Genomic DNA, 17,749 nt, shown 5'->3' with positions numbered 1-17,749 from the left:
ATATGCAAGTTATTATTGTAAAATTGTATTACACACAGTATGATAGGCAGGTGCACAATGATTAAGGGCCTGATTAAGAGTCTAGCGATCCTCGGACTGCCAGACTCGTGGCGGAGAGTAGGGGGCCCTACTGGGTCCCTTTGTGCCTCACGCCCTGTGGATGCACACAGGGGAGCACAACATGTGCTACCCTGTGTGTATGCACAGAAGTTCCAGCACGGCATGGACTTTAGTCCATGTTTTGCTGGAACTTCCTTTGACATTCCTATTGCTTTGTCTATTTTATAGGCACAGCAGAGGGCACGGCAAAGGAAACTCCCACCAATAACTAAAAAAGTCATTATACAGTGGGTGCTCTTCACGTGGGTTTGGCATTGCACCGGTCCCGCCTGGGGTGAACTCTGTGTTGCTGTGGAACTACGTTTTCAGTCATGCACAAGAGAGGTCTCATTAGAAAATGTGATTCCAATGCTGAAGCCCCAGTTTCAAAGGCCACTCGTCTGCAAAAAAGGAGACCTGCATGGCTATATGTTTCGTTATGTGCAGAGCTGTGGCCTTTGAAGCTGGAGTCCTACATTCAAGTCCCAGCCATGCAACAAATTTGTGATTGTGGTACAATGAGTTAGTGTGGACATAAATATTATTCAGCCCCTCCCTCCCCCAACCAATGCAAGTGAAAGCAGTATGTGAAGCATTTTCTTATTTCAAGCAAGATGGACCTTGCATGTCAGGCCTTGTTTATTTAGCTTTATTCCACCTCGAACAATGCTGCATTTCAATTCTTTTTTAGACCCTTTTAAACAATGTTTGTGACTGCCAAAACACAGAACGTGAGTAATGTACACAGGAAAATATTCAGATTTTAGCTTATAGGTGTCCAAAAAAGCAATCAAGCGGGCAACATTTACAATCAGCATTACATTTTTGGGGAATCTCTGTGCATCCATGGGCAGTAGTTGAACAGGGGTCCAACCTATCTTGGAGTTGTCTAATCCCCAAGTGTCCTGCTAAAGACACTTCATGGGCCAGTGACAACAGGAAATTCCTGTGCACCAACGGAAGCACTAGCCTCTTGCTAGTTCCTCCGACCACCCCTTTACTGACCTGTTCCTGGGTTTCCATCCTAAGTCCCACAAGTGTGGGGCACTTCTGTGCATAGCAAACGTGTTCCTGGGTGAGACACTCAGCAGATAAAAAAGCTCTTAAGATTTAGAAGTAACCCAGACTCCAGCAGCTGGTCCGCTTCGGGAGCCTCATCCTCCCCTCCCCCTGGAGCAGAAGAGATTACCTGAATGACCATTGCCTGCATGAAATTTGCCCTTTTCTGCAAACTACCTTGTCATGGCCCCTGCAAATCGGAGATGATCCGAGTCTCACAACGAGACTGATTTGCAGCCTGTGCTCTGGTTAATACAGCTGATGTTGTCCAACCCATAAATGCAACTGGTCCTAGCTCCAAGCCAGGGGAAATCAGGTGATTGCCACAGAGACACCCAGTGCCTTGCTTTTCCCTTATTGAAACATCAACCAAGGTTGCTTTGCGGATTCTCCCTGCAAGCAGATACTCCATACTCTCTGTACTGGCTACCGAATCTGTATCCGTGGTTTCATAGATTATCTCCTCAGGTTTAAGGTACTTTCTCTCAGTAATAGTGAGGAAGGCTCTAGTACCATTTAGTGCAGACACTTTCCTCCCACTAATACTAACTTTCTGCGCAAATCCCATTGTGTTAGGATGTATGTGCTTCAGGGTATCTGTGTCCCTTTCCCAAATGTCCATGGCTACAACGACAAGCGCAACCGGTCCCTTTCAGGTACCTTTACCCATGTGTAACATGCTTCCTATCACAGGTGTTGCTGGGTCAAGTTCTTTCTCTTGACAGTCTTTTTTTTTTTTTTTTAAAAAAGTCCCATCTTGTGGCATCTAAAACAGCCATTACCTTGGACTTGGAAGGACTTCCTTGCCTTCCCTTAGCCAGATTGTTCTTTATGGCTACACTATTAGGATTCCCATGTGTCCTGATCCCTCCTCGAGAGCCATGATAATTATCCTGACCTTATCATAAAGTTTGAAACTAGTCTGTGGCGATTTATTCTCCCCTTTTAGTTTAGAACTGTGCTGTTCTAGCCATTTGAGAACCCTGACAGAGAACACTGCAAGTTTGTTGGAGCCCCTTCAGCCAGATTAGTCTGGCATTGACTAAGTGAAGGTCAGCAGTCCTCCTTGAGTCGCTCTTTCATCATCAGCTGGTTATGGGAATGCAAATCCTTGGCCAACAATCCTCTTACCCCCTCATTCCAATCATGTAATACACCACGAATCCAAGTCTCAGCGGAACACCATTAACTCTCTTGCCATCACTGAAGCTCTGCAGGTGTGCAGCGGTTTTCAGCCCAAACTGCTTAACGAGAGCTTTCTTCCTTCGCTCCTCGACCATATGGTCTGCCAAAATATTAACTCAATGATTGCAGTCCCTTCCAATGGCATGAGCTCCATTAAAGCAGCTGCCATGGGCACCTCATTTAAGGCCTGCCCTTTACAAGCCACTTCAAACCTCACAAACCATTTCAAAATATCCTGACCTTCCACAAACACATGCACAAGGTTCTTTGAAACTTTCCTAAACCAGGTCTAAATTGTAAGTAGAGTCACTTAACCCAAAAAGAGTTGTCCATGCTGCCATCCTACCTACCTCTCCTTCAAAAACTAGCTAATCCCTTTCCAGCTCTCCTTCCATTTCCTTCTGTTTCTACTCCCTTTCTCTCCGTTTCTCACATTTTTTCTTCCTGTGTCGATTCCTCCTATCTCTCCTGCCTCCTTCCACTTGTTCTCGGTGAGCTAGTCTTGGTTTCCCCCTCTCAAACTCTGGCTCGCTCATCTTCCTCTGCTTTAGCTATCCCAAGTGCCAACTGCAAGCTCAGGGTCTCTACTAGACTCAACCCACCCAAGGTGTTTACTCCTGGAATTGGTGTGAGTGGTACCCTAAAAATTTGAAGTGATGTACACACCAGAGATATTCTAGAAACTAAAAGGTGGCGAGTGTTTTAGTGAACCTATGGAAAGTGTATTAGGGGACATACTTGGAGTGTGTCTGGGACACATCAGTGCCAAGGAGATCCTATAGCCCGAATCCAGAGTTTTCCTCACAGGTTCCTACCATGGTTGCCTACCAAGAGTTAACTACAGCCTTATCCCTTTACTCAGTGACTTAAAACTTCTCCCATATAAAACTAGCAAGGACCTATCTGTCCCTACTCCTAGGAATGCTCGACCCTCTGTACCTACATAACTCCTTGATCTAATCTACGGACATGGTGCCAAGGTAAATTCCCAACCCTGTGTTTTTCATTGTCTATGAGTGCTAAAGAAAAAGACTGGACTTATTGCACTACTGGTGCAAACTAGTACTGGCCAATGGCACCTCTGTTTTTAGGCTCCTAAACGTTAGGCACTCCACTGCTTGCTGTCAATTGTCGGAACGTCTTTCAGAGAGCCACGGGACACACAGGGGTTACTGCGCTAGACAGTGGGGGGTTGAGGCCTTTTACTCCTGATGTCCCAGAGCTTGACTTACTATGGGTCTTGAGCAACTGGGCCAAGTACCCCTTCAGAACTTTACTCCGTGGTAGCTGTGGTCGAGCATGCCAAGGCGCTCTCGAGAATATGATGGTGGTGGGTGTAAGTGTGAATACAGGTTAGTGAAAAAGACTCATAACTCCAAGAGTGTGCCACAGGGTCAATAAAATCAATGTCCAGTCAAATGCTTATTTTTAAATAAAAAAATAATTTTACTTTGGACTATACGCAAAGTAGTATTACAACATACATGAACAATAACACATTACCTTTGAGGTCAGGGCGCTAATGTTCGGTTTACTAATCCTTGTCCCATCCGCTCCATGTAATGTGGTAGGGGTTATTCCCCATTCATTGGTGGCTACATCCAAAGAAAGCTCGTTATTAGGTCTTAACTCAAGAGCCATTCAGACTCTTAGCAAAGTAGTCAAAAGTGTCTTGGTAGACCTGCAACCAGTCTTACACGCTCCAGCAACGAGGAAGGTTGCAGGGTCTCAGTGGGTTCCAAGATCACGGACACTCACTCTGGTCCGGTCCTGGTGGAAGAGTTGGTTGCAAGCTGGAGGAGTGGCAGCACCCTGTATGTAGGCTCTCTTGAGCTTATACTGCTGGCTCCACTTCTGCTGCACAGTATGGCTAGTGCTCTCCAACAAGAAGTTGGAGAGGGTGACCGACCGATCCTCAAAAATTCTTGATAGAGGCACCCTCTTCTGGTATATGGGGTAGCAGTACCGTTAAAAGAACAATTGATGGACAGAATGCAGAACAATGTCATACATTCACCCCAGTACAGAGATCTGGGCCTAAATCCATCGTGTTTTGCTCACCATGCCATTCCAGTTGGCTCATTTCAGTCACCAAAATTACAGCCTGGGCCCTAGACTTATTCTCATATTTCCTAAAATCAGTCTTAAAAACAGGATTCGAATATCAAGAAACTTCTGGCAATCTATTAAAATATGTAGCAAATCACATGAAGAGCTCAAAGTGCAAATACATCTTCCCATCTTATCAATCATTGAGCTTTTTACCACATTATTTACATAACACAGGTTTACCCCAATTCTTGCCCTTAGAACCTCTCTGCGCAACCAACAATCAGGTAACCTGTCAACATAGGGAAAGCATTGTTCATTTTTCCATGCCACAGTCATAAAGTCTACTAAGGTTTTATTCGCAAGGTTCTTTTGATCCTGTGCCTGCGATATTTTATTTCCGAAGTAATAGGACACAATTTAACCTTCATCGTGCTACACAGCTTTGTCATGATCGCTCTAGTCTCTTTTGCCCATTCTAATTCACTATTCCGAATTTTGTTTACACACCATTGTGATACTTTAGTGTTCTCACCTACTCCTAGGCGTTGCCAAAAACGAAGAAGGGCCATATTGGCTAAGATGCCACACGCGGTCAGACCTAGTTCAAGTCTTAAGGGCTGTACCATTGCCGACAAGGGGAGTGAATAGATTTTTTAGATTTTCACTTTCCTCAACATCCCAACCCTTTTTGCCACTCAAGCATAAAAGTTCCGCACCATACAGAAACTGCGAAGGTACCATGGCAGAGTAAGCTTTTAACACTAGTCTATCTGACATTGCACCATAAGTTTTGTTAAACAATTTCGGTCCGCTAATCGATGCTGTTCTTAATTTTAATGCATCTAGATGGCTATGCCATTTCAAATTTCTTTCAATCCACATTCCTAAATACCTATATTCTGTGACGGTTTCTACTTTCTCAGACCCCAAATACCACTCAAACCCAACTTTCCTCCGGCCAAAGCTCAGGGCTTTAGTCTTATCCATATTGACCACCAGTTTTTTTGGGGAGCAATAATCATGAAATATATTTAGTTTCCTTTGCAGGCCGATTTCGGTCTGGTCCGTGATCACCAGGTCGTCCGCATAGGCAAACATGCAATATGCTTACCATCTTGTTTTGGATTTGCCCCATTGGCGTCCTCTAAGGTCAGTGGCAAGTCTGCCAAGAACAAGGAAAACAGTAGGGGAGCCAATACACATCCCTGCCGCAACCCATTTCCAATCTCAACCTTCCTGGTTAAACTTCCATCTACATCTAAAATTTTCTGAGCCCAGTTCTTTATGTGGAGCCTTTGGATCCGACTTAACAAATCGTTTGGGATACCATAACTGATTAGGGCCTCCCACAATAGCTCCCGGTCCACCAGATCGAAAACAGCGCGGAAGTCTACAAAACAGCAAAAAATATTCCCCCGCTGTTCGATCGATTTCCGCACTATGGCCCAGAGAGCAAAGCAATGGTCAATTGTGAAATGGCCGGCTTTAAATCCCCCCTGTTCTGGGGGTATAATCTGATTTTCTTCCGCCGACTCTGTAAGTAGTCCCAAAATGACTTTTACAAAGAATTTCTCCCCTACATCTAGGAGATTTATTAACCTATAGGTCTTCTGTAGATTTCGATCACCCTTCTTGTGAATTGGTCTTATAATTGCACCCCTCCAACTTTCTGGTACAATTCCAGTGATCAAAATCACTTGGTACATCTTTGCAAAAAACTCTGCAAACCATTCTGGTCTAGTCTTTATTATTACTGTTGGAAGATTGTCTGGGCCAGTGGCATGAGAGGTTCAAATTTACTATAATTTTCTTTATATAACTGGGGCAAAACATTCTTTTAGATCGTCCCTCACCAGCGACCACCCTGTCACCCCGGCCTTCTCTTGTACCGGCTAGTTCCCATATATCTCTCCCAGGTAACCCACCCAATCGTCTTTAGGGACCATACAGTCTAGGGATCCTACTTTCCTACCCGTGCTTTCTTGGACCAATCTCCAAAAACCTTTTACATCTCTGATTTCAATTACCTCCAACGTATTTACCCAGCACTTATCTTTATAAGTTCCTTTTTTATTCCTGATTAATGTTTTATATTTTACCCTAAGTGATTGAAGGGACTCAGACAGTTCCACTTTGAACCTAGCCCTTAACCTTCTTTCCTTTTGCCTGATCTGAGCCTTTGCTACCCGGCATTCATCGTCAAACTAGGCATGCATATTTTGATTAAATCTCTGGCTTCCAGGCCCCGATTTGCTTGATTTAAATGTTATCCTTAGGGTATCCACTAACTTACTTACGGTGGTTTCGAATGCCTAGAGTGGAGTTCTTCTACTGGGATTGCCAGCTGAGTTTGTTTTAATTTCTCAAGGTACAAGTTAATTAAGTTGATAAACACTGAGTGTACTTCTGGTTTGTAACACAAGTTAGCATTCCTTGAGATACAATCACCTTATGAAAGACTCAAAATCTTACCCCATTCCGTCGTCTGGATAAGGCTCATAATCTTCCACCCTCATGTTGTACTTTTTAGCTGCTGCAGCTCTTTCTTCTGGTGTCTTTGGGTACGGACCAGGAAGCATATTCTTGGATATTCCAGAAGCTGTTAAATTGGACGGAACCAAACATGAGTAATGTATTCAAATCAAAAACTTAAGTCAGTGCATTCATGCTTTTGGCAAAGTGTACGATACACTTACAATGAAAGACTGATATACATATTATAGTTGAAAATGGCTGCTATTTGCTTTTTTAAGGTTTGCCTCAAAGCCCAACTTCAAATGACCAGAAATATAGACTAAGACAGAATGTGAACTTAGGAAACAGGAGGACGTAATCATTTATTGGATTATTATAGGGATGCCACAGCTCCAGTTTAAAATATTGCTAGCTGTTCAACTGATCCACTGTGTTTCACTTTATTTGACATAAAACAAGAGTGGACGCAAAGTTTAGTGCCAGAGCTTTTCGGGTTATACTTCGAATTTTGAGCAACTGCTTGAAGGCACGGTGATATTTTATTAGGAGGTTATATCAAGAGATTTGAAATGATAGTGGTAGTAAAAGCATTCTTGAATACGAGTGAGGAGGTGCTATTCACCATGCCACATCTGCATTATTCAGGGATGCCTCAGGTCATCAACTCTGCAAAATTCCAATGTATTGTGCTAACTTGAGACAATAACCCGACCTAGAAATTAGGGTGCCTAATGACACTACTTCATGTCAATTTACACAACTTGAGCTGTTTCACTAATACCAACACCAGCTTTGTGCATCACCAAAATAGAAGCCTCATAGATTCAAATAACTGGACAGTAAGAATGGAGAACTTTGCTGACAATGCAGGAAAAGTAACTAGGTGCAGTGAGGGATATGTCAGTTTGAGAGCTTGCAAAATGATTTAGAACAAGTTCCAAAACAATATAAAAAACAGTCACCCCACTGACAAAAAGCTAATTCTGTGGATGAAATTATGAACCGCGATAAAAGTGGAGAACATTGGTAATTATATGCAAGATCTTAGATGCCAGGGATGGACTACATGCCATTATGGCACTAAACAGAAAACAAAACATAATGCCCTCCTCAGATTTATATGAAGTAAGTTAAGTTTAGCATGTTAAAAGTTTACATAGTAGCTTTTACTTCAACATACTGTGAAGGCAATGGCCAAAATGTGAGCCAAAATTAAGTTTCTTTACCACATTTCACATTTAATTTGTCTAAATAAAGGGGAGTATACTTATTTGTTGGAAGCCAGTATTTTACCGCTTATAAAACGAATAGCAATGGTCCATGAAGACTGCAAATAACAGATCACAAATAATGACTGTTAAAGCTTCTAAAAAACAAGCATTTTTAATGCAATAGGTCTCGCATTAGGAAAGTTTGAGCTATTGGTATTGTAAATGACACATTTTTTATTTAAGTGTTGGTTTTGAAAATAGCGAAATTAATAGCTTTGTCATTTACAATGCCAATAGTTATAACTTTTGCAAATGTGACACCCATAGCATTTGTAATGCCATATGTGTTGTAGTTACATGACTTAGATGAATTGATATTACAAATAACAATGGCTTTTAATTTTTTTAAATAATTAATACTTAAATATAAGTTATTGTAATTTATAATGGCAATAGCTTAAACTTTTGTAAATAACGTTTGTGAAGATTATGTGCACTGTATTTTATTGTGAGGAAAATCCAAGAACAGAAGTGGAATATTAACATCTTTTTGTGACATTTGTAATAAAGCTTGAAACATTGAGAGAACATATTTGAACCAGTTGTTGCGGTGGTGCGATAGAGTGAGGGCGATAGACAGACAGAGGGAGGGAGGGCGATAGACAGACGGAGGGAGGGAGATAGACAGAGGGAGGGAGGGAGGGCGATAGACAGAGGGAGGCAGGCAGACAGACAGACAGACAGAGGGAGGCAGACAGACAGACAGACAGAGGGAGGCAGACAGACAGACAGACAGACGGAGGCAGACAGACAGACAGACAGACGGAGGGAGGGTGTTAGACATAGAGAGGGCGATAGACAGACAGGGAGTTAAAGAAGGAGGCGGATGGAAGAGAGCAGCAGATCAGCTCAGGAGAAGAGAAGAGAACATGGAGTTAAAGAAGGAGGCAGGTGGAAGAAAGCAGCAGATCAGCACAGGAGAAGAGAACAGGGAGGTAGAGAAGAAGGCGGGTGGAAGAGAGCAGCAGATCAGCTCTGGAGAAGAGAAGAGAACATGGAGTTAAAGAAGGAGGCAGGTGGAAGAAAGCAGCAGATCAGCACAGGAGAAGAGAACAGGGAGTTAAAGAAGGAGGTGGGGTTGAAGAGAGCAGCAGATGAGCTCTGGAGAAGCGAAGTGAACAGGGAGTTAGAGAAGGAGGTGGGTGGAAGAGAGCAGCATAACAGCACAGCAGAAGAGAACATGGAGTTAAAGAAGGAGGCAGGTGCAAGAGAGCAGCAGATCAGCACAGGAGAAGAGAACAGGGAGTTAGAGAAGGAGGTGGGTGGAAGACAGGGAGAGCGATAGATAGAGGGAGGAAGGGCGATAGACAGACAGAGGGAGGAAGGGCGATAGACAGACAGAGGGAGGAAGGGCGATAGACAGACAGAGGGAGGAAGGGCGACAGACAGACAGAGGGAGGAAGGGCGACAGACAGACAGAGGGAGGAAGGGCGACAGACAGACAGAGGGAGGAAGGGCGACAGACAGACAGAGGGAGGAAGGGCGACAGACAGACAGAGGGAGGAAGGGCGACAGACAGACAGAGGGAGGAAGGGCGACACACAGAGGGAGGGAGGGCGACACACAGAGGGAGGGAGGGCGACACACAGAGGGAGGGAGGGCGACACACAGAGGGAGGGAGGGCGACACACAGAGGGAGGGAGGGCGACACACAGAGGGAGGGAGGGCGACACACAGAGGGAGGGAGGGCGACACACAGAGGGAGGGAGGGCGACACACAGAGGGAGGGAGGGCGACACACAGAGGGAGGGAGGGCGACACACAGAGGGAGGGAGGGCGACACACAGAGGGAGGGAGGGCGACACACAGAGGGAGGGAGGGCGACACACAGAGGGAGGGAGGGCGACACACAGAGGGAGGGAGGGCGACACACAGAGGGAGGGAGGGCGACACACAGAGGGAGGGAGGGCGACACACAGAGGGAGGGAGGGCGACACACAGAGGGAGGGAGGGCGACACACAGAGGGAGGGAGGGCGACACACAGAGGGAGGGAGGGCGACACACAGAGGGAGGGAGGGCGACACACAGAGGGAGGGAGGGCGACACACAGAGGGAGGGAGGGCGACACACAGAGGGAGGGAGGGCGACACACAGAGGGAGGGAGGGCGACACACAGAGGGAGGGAGGGCGACACACAGAGGGAGGGAGGGCGACACACAGAGGGAGGGAGGGCGACACACAGAGGGAGGGAGGGCGACACACAGAGGGAGGGAGGGCGACACACAGAGGGAGGGAGGGCGACACAGAGGGAGGGAGGGCGACACAGAGGGAGGGAGGGCGACACAGAGGGAGGGAGGGCGACAGAGGGAGGGAGGGCGACAGAGGGAGGGAGGGCGACAGAGGGAGGGAGGGCGACAGAGGGAGGGAGGGCGACAGACGGAGGGAGGGCGATAGACAGACAGACAGACAGAGGGAGGGTGATAGACAGACAGAGGGAGGGAGGGCGATAGACAGACAGACAGAGGGAGGGAGGGCGATAGACAGACAGACAGAGGGAGGGAGGGGGACAGACAGACAGACGGAGGGAGGGAGGGTGATAGACAGATAGAGAGGGCGATAGACAGACAGGGAGTTAAAGAAGGAGGCGGGTGGAAGAGAGCAGCAGATCAGCACAGGAGAAGAGAAGAGAACAGGGAGGTAGAGAAGGAGGTGGGTGGAAGAGAGCAGCATAACAGCACAGCAGAAGAGAACATGGAGTTAAAGAAGGAGGCAGGTGGAAGAGAGCAGCAGATCAGCACAGGAGAAGAGAACAGGGAGTTAGAGAAAGCCGGCTTCATGCACGTGGAAACGAGTTGGCATTCCGAGTTGAACATGCGCCCACAGACGATGTGTTGGTGAACAAATTTCTACATCACCACTGTGGTCATTAGGTGGCCAGCCTAAGGTCTTTGACGATTCCCACAATATGCTATCGAGTAGCAAGGCTTTACCGTGCAGTGATTTATTTTTAGTGCGATACTGAATATCGATGCTGGAGGACCTGAATTTTAAATCGGTCTATGCCTCATATTTTAACCCCTTCCATGCTCATGACGAGCTCAGCTCGTCATGAGGCACAGTGGAGCTGTGCTGATGACGAGCTGAGTTCGTCATGAACTCAGGCATTTTCAATTTTTTCAGCATAGGAGGGGAAAATGCACAGCAGCGATGTGGTTAAAGTTGAAGATCTCTTGCTCAAGAACACTTTTGAGTCCTGAAGATGACCGTTAAATAACGTATCGGTCAAAATGCTGTCGACACTTTTCTGTGGCTTAAGTTATTATAAGGACACAGTATTTATGTTTATGGTGTTCCTTTCTCTGTCTTGTGATATGTATTGTTGTTGCCACTTGTCTGGTTTATATGTATTGCTTTTTTTGTAAACCAGCGTTTTTTCTTGCATGAGATTATCTGCATGTCTAAACTAAACTTTTTCAATTGTTAAAATAAATAAAAATACAATTTTGATACTATTGGGCTTCTCTAACTACTATATTGGATATTTTTCCAATTTTTTAATACTTTTTCTTCCCCAGAGCCTTTTGTTTGATACAATCAATCCAACTATCTGCACGTCTTAGATTAGTTGAAAGGCACCTTGACAATATGTGAAACATGTTTGCTATTGTTCCCTATAAAGAACTACATTATAGTCTGAATCTCTACGTTGCTAATTAATTTCAATTCAGTTCAATAAAAACTTTATTTCAGTCGGTGTGAACTTAAAAGTGCAAATAACAATACATACAGAAAAAAAAAACGTTGAAATAAAAACAGTTGATTAAACCGGAGTAGTCATAGCATGGTACACACACTTGTCACTAGAGATTGCCTAACACAAATTTAGAATGTCCTCTAGTCAAGTTTCCTTCACCAGAAAAAATGGTCGCTCGGGTATATCAGTGGATTTGTCAGGACTGGAGGCAGTACTCACATATCAAAGTGCAAAATGAAAAAATAATTTAAAAAAGATCAATTTACCCTAAAACGGTCTCACATACTACATAGCAAGGATTTAATTATAACAGTTATGGGCATTCTATGCGGCAGATATTTGTAAAAAAGTATTGCCTGCCACAATTATAGGGTACCCTCATTTCGGGTTCTTTCACCAAGAAATAATCACATCTAATATGACAATAAATTAATCAGGGCAAAAAACAGTACTGGCATTTATAGTGCATGATAAATATTTAAAACAGATAATGGATTAAAAAGTCAGTTTCTCCAGAGGCGTGATATCGAACACTGAATACATAACTCAGATACAGCTAGTCATTGTACAATAAAGCCTATGTACAGAATGAGTCCATACATGCGTTCTTTTTTATAGATAGCCGGTAATATAGGGTGGACCTGAGAAAAATACCCATTTCCTTTGTGCAGAGCTATAGTCTGTACTATTTAAGATAATTTTAAAAGTGCTCTGCGGGTACACCACATGGAGAAAAGGGATCCTGCTACTGAGTATACTATTGGGATGCTACAATCATGTTTCAGACTCCCGAAGGCCTCAGAGCAGCTCCTGGTTCACAAGTTTCTGCAGATCTGTACCAACCAACACTTTCTTGCCTTATTATAGTTGGGGCAACTAAAAAAAACATTAAGGACTGCCTCAGTGGGGAAATCGCATGCCGGGCATTTCAGAGCTTGCAGATCCCCCCCCCCTTTAAAGGTAAAAGAGCAAAGACCCATATTTAAATTGTAGAAAAAGCTTTCTTGCAGCTGCCGGCTTGATATCATCCAAAGCCGGCTCAAAGCTAATATCTATCCTTAATTTCTACAAAAGATGAGGTCAACTTGCCTATTAGGGGGTTATAGTGGAGCTGTGCTAGATTGAACTCCCCATAGTGGACCTTTAATGATTTCCTTGAAAATGAGGAGCAGGCGAGCCCCGAGTCACCCCAGAGATCATCCCGCCCCAGACTAGCTGTCATGTGATGTATATATGCAAGCCAAGGAAGTTTACCCGCCCCTGTAAATTCATTACCTCTTTTAGTTCCTCCCTGTATGCTGAGAGTTCTGGAGTGACCCACAGACGCCGCCAATATAAGAGAGGTCGGAGATTAGATTCTTCGGCAATTGCCCTTATGCCCAAATCTAATTGAAGCGGAGTGAGAGGGGTGCTCTGTGGAAGGTTTAACAACTGTCTAAGAAAGTTGTTTTCTATCCGGGAAAGGCTCTCTGAGCTACAGTGGCCCCATAATTCAGCACCGTTTAACGCCCCTCCCCTTGCTTGAACCGTATATATTTCTATAGCAGGGCTCACCGATTTGTGGCTGGAGCTGCGGAAAACCTTCATTAGGGCACCTGACGATTGTGCCAATTTCAGAGTTGATTTTTTAATTTGCGCCACCAATCCATGGTCTCTGTAATGGTGATGCTGAGATAATAAAAAGAGGAAACTCTCTCTCGAGGGGTATACAATTTGGAGTAGGATTTGCTCGGGTACTTTTAGTGGTGTTAAATGCCATAAATTTGGTTTTCTGTAGATTAATTTGTAATCCTCCCTCACTAAAAGAACGCTTCAAATCTATTAAGTACCCTCTGGATCCCCATGGGTGATTTGGAGACTAATAAAGTATCGTCTGCAAACATCATTGCAGGGATTTTACGTGGTGCCAACTTAGGGGCATCAAGATCTTTCTCTGCAAGCAGAAAGTCTACTAGACCATTAATATAGAGGCTGAAAAGAGTGGGGGCAAGCACACAACCCTGTCGAACGCCACAGTTTATCTGGATGGGAGCTGTTCACTTTCTCTCCTTGCCAAACCCGATTTGGGCGTAATTGTCCTCGTGGAGCCGCTTTATTACTTGGGACAGGTATAATTGAACCCCCATCTAATGAAGAACTGTCCACAGCTTTTCTCCAGGGACCAAATCAAAAGCTGACCTCAGGTCTACAAATATTAAGTAGAGGCTGCAACCCTCCAGACACACAGTCTTCCAGTGTAATATTTGTAGCCTGAGGATTTGGTCCAATGTGGACATTTTTTCTCAAAACCCTGCCTGCAGGGCGGTAATTATCTTCTGTTCCTCCATCCAGCTATGCAGCCTAAGCAACAATCCCCGCGCAAACATTTTTTGCATAATGTTAATGAGGCTAATTGGCCTATAATTGGTTGGCAGGAACGGTGAACCTTTTTTGTGGAAGGGGATTATTTCGGCCACAGCCCAATTGGCATTGATCATGCCTTGGAGTATGGCAGTAAATAACACCCAAAGGTACGGTGCCTATATAGTTGGTTTGCTACAAAATAAATCCCAGGGATCTTATCTAGTCCAGGGGCTATTTTAGAAAGAGCGCCGCTAATCTCATTTAGAGTTATACTGGGGATATCACCATCGTTATCATTGGGGAGCTCTGTTCGAGTCAAATGATCAGACCCCACAGAGCATCCCTTAGTTGCCCCTTCTTCCAGTGTCTCTCTCCTTGAATAGAGGGCCTCAAAGCGAATCTACCAGACCTCTGGATCCAGATTGGGCTCTATTGGTGATTTAGCACCAGACCTACCTATATTAACAGTTTTCCAGAAGGTTCAGCATGTCCCTAGAACACAGGAACTTCAGGGTGTCCCACTTATCAGATTCCCACCCTTTTTTGGCCTCGGTAACTGCGGCCTTATAGACCGTTCTTGATGATTTGATTAAAGGACGATCCTTGGCCTTAATAGACAGTACCGGGGTTCTTTTGGCTTTACGACAATGCTAGTTATACCATGGATGGGGGGGGGGGGATCTTCCGGTTTGGCCTGTTAATTTTTGAGGGGGAAAAAAATGTCTAATTTGACTTCACCTAGTTTGGCATGGTTCGTGGCGGCCATCTGGGGACAAATTCTATCCCCAGTGAGCGAACTTGAGTTAGACGCAGTCAGAAGCACCGGAATCTTCTCCTACAGTTTGAGAGTGTCAGCCTATCATCGATGGGGTTATAAGTACTTGTGACACTCCCAGGGTTAAGCTCACTAACTTCAAGTACTAGGGCATTATGGTCACTATCAAACCGTGATATAACTTTAAAATCAATTAGGGGGCGTGGCTTAGCGGGCGTTGATGGCGGACGTGGCTTTCTAGAGCTCCCGCCGGCCCGGAGATTATCCGACCGATTATCCTGGCCCCCAGACCCGAACAGTGCACTGCTTGTGGGGCGATTGTGGCGGACAGTGCTGGGAGCCATCCGATGCTGGGAGCGACGCTCCGGGACCTTTCAGGGCAGTGGAATCGGCCGAAGCAGCGAGCGGCCTAGTCCCGAACGGAAAAGCCGGGGCCTCGATTTTGGCGCACCCGGACCGGAGGACTCGCACAGAGGCCTGCGGCGCCATCCTTCTATCCGAGTCTGGGACTGCCTGGTGTCAGCGACACATCGAGGAGGCCCCTGCCTAACGCTGCAGTAACGGCGGCAGAGACTGGTGCCCGGAGGCCGCCGAGGAGGAGCTGCGGCCTACCTGGCCTCGGCGAAGCCGGGGCCTCTAGTTTGGTGGTCCCCGCCCGGCGACATCAGCACCTGTCCTCGGGCCAGGAGTGCAGGCGCTGCGAGGCCCCGGGAGCTGAGGGGTCGGTCGTGCGCTTGGACCGGACTGCTGTAATCCCCATAGCTGTGCTCGCCGGGGCTGTGGACTGAGGGCCTGAAGGACGAACAGGAGGGGCTCGTGTCTGTGCCGGGACAGGTGTGCCTGCGCACCCAGTGTGGACCTGGCGTCGACCCTGCGGAGGAGATCGTCGAACCGTGAGTGTCTCCCCTCCTGGTGACCCCCCCCCTCCCATCGCACTGCAGGGACTGCTGGAGGGGCGGAAGGGACCAGTGGGACCGACTTGGACTCGAATTGGGGCCCTGAGCAGGCTGCCGGGCCTGCCAGCAGGCCTAGGATACCCCCGGGCTGTCGTAGGGGATCACGAGGTGCACCAGTGCAGGTGGTGGCGGCGAACTCATAGGGAGAGGTGCCCCTGGCGGCTCTCACTCACGCTGGGGCTTAGCCTGCAGGGGTCTGCGGGGACTCGTTGTGAGGCCCTTTCCCCCCACTCGAAATAGACGGAGGCGGTGTGCATAAAGAGTATCGCCTGTAGGGGTGTCTGGACAGTAAACCACCCTTGGCAGTTGTTGGAGGTGTGGATTGCCCCGCCAAAAGGATCCGCTAACGCTTTGAGGGCAGTGATACCGGACTAAGACTTGGCCATGACCAGGGGGGGGGGGGGGCCGCTAAGCAGGGGCCCATTGACGAATTCCCGTTACCAAATGGCGGCCCCGGAGCACAGGGCGGCCAGGGGTCGGGCCGGATAACGCGGCGCTAATGGCGGCGATAACCCAATGAAGGGACATGCTGGACGCCAAGATTGGGGCTGTTGGGGCGGATGTGACCCTCCTGAGACAGGAGCTACGCAATGCTGTGGCGCGAATTACAGAGGCAGAGTCCAGGATCTCAGTGGTGGAAGATGATGTTGGGACCCTGAAGAAGAAAATGGCGGCGATTGAGAATATTCAGAAGGGTCTGGCGCTTCGTGTGGAGGATGCCGAAGGACGGGCGCGCAGGAACAACCTTCGCTTTGTAGGTTTTCCGGAGGGCTGTGAAAAGGGCAGCATGGAACGCTTCCTTTCCCAATGGCTGGAGAGCTGGCTCCCCCCGGTACCCTGTCCCGCTGCTTTGTGATTGAACGCGCGCACCGGGCCCGGACGCAGAAGCCGCCGGCGGGTGAACGGCCCAGGCCGGTGATCGCCAGAATCCTGAACTTCCATGACAGAGACACTATACTGCGGGAGGCGAGGGCCAAGGATTCTCTGTTATTTCAAAATCACAAGATCATGATCTTCCCCGACTACACCAAGATAGTGCAACAACAGAGGCACTCCTTCCTGGCCGCCAAGGCGAAACTTCGGGGCCTGAAGATTCAGTATTCCTTGCTCTATCCGGCCCGCCTACGAGAAGTCTTTCAATCCCGGACTCACTTTTTCAATACGCCAGAGGACGTCTTCAGGTGGACGGATGAAACGGTGAGAGTCAGGCCCCATGCCCAACCGGGCCTTGATCCGGGACACACGAGTGATTCATCGCAAAACCAGAGTGATCAGAACGCCCGAAGCAAAAGGAATAGGAAGTCCAGATCCCGTAAGCGCAATATCTCTAGCACTGAGTCTCGAACTGCTGCGCCCACTGATTCGGACCACTCGGGTGGAGGAAGCTGAGGGGCGATGGGTGGTCCTGCCCGCCTACGGATACCAGCTGCCCCAGCTGAGGGGAATGGTCCACCTGTGCTTTGCTCTACGGACGACTGCACGCTGAGTAAACTGACACACTTGGTTGGGTCTTCCAACAATTGCTGGGACTATGAGAAGGGTTCGGGGTGCTCCGATACAGGGGCTACCTGCCTCCTACATGGTTGGGAGATGTTAGGGGGAGTTCTTAGCTTAGTGGGTGTTTGGGATCCATTGGTATGGTAGGCTTTGGGCGCTCTGTTTTGGGCCCGAGGCTGCCCATGCCGCGACAGATACTTCAGTGTTCTATGAGTATTGGGGGGGGGGGGGGGGGGGGGGGTAGGCAGTTGGGGGGCTTGTTTGGGGGTCAGGTTGGGACAGGGTTTGGGGATGGCGGGGAGGTTGGGGTGGCTGAGTGGGGTGGAGGAGGGCAGTGGGGGG

At 47.3% G+C, this 17,749-nt stretch overlaps 1 protein-coding gene across 1 annotated transcript in view; it reads right to left on the bottom strand.

Annotated features, from left to right (window-relative positions):
- NDUFB8 (NADH:ubiquinone oxidoreductase subunit B8) overlaps positions 1-17,749 on the bottom strand; it is a 94,560-nt gene that overhangs the window by 64,071 nt on the left and 12,740 nt on the right. The window contains exon 2 of the mRNA XM_086922249.1: positions 6,868-6,994. Coding sequence (XP_086778375.1) covers positions 6,868-6,994 — 127 coding nt within the window. The remainder of the gene's footprint in view (positions 1-6,867; positions 6,995-17,749) is intronic.

The sequence above is a fragment of the Lissotriton vulgaris genome, chromosome 5 (genome assembly GCF_964263255.1).
Source record: "Lissotriton vulgaris chromosome 5, aLisVul1.2, whole genome shotgun sequence".
NCBI lineage: Eukaryota > Metazoa > Chordata > Amphibia > Caudata > Salamandridae > Lissotriton > Lissotriton vulgaris.
This window is presented reverse-complemented; position numbering and strand designations above follow the sequence as displayed.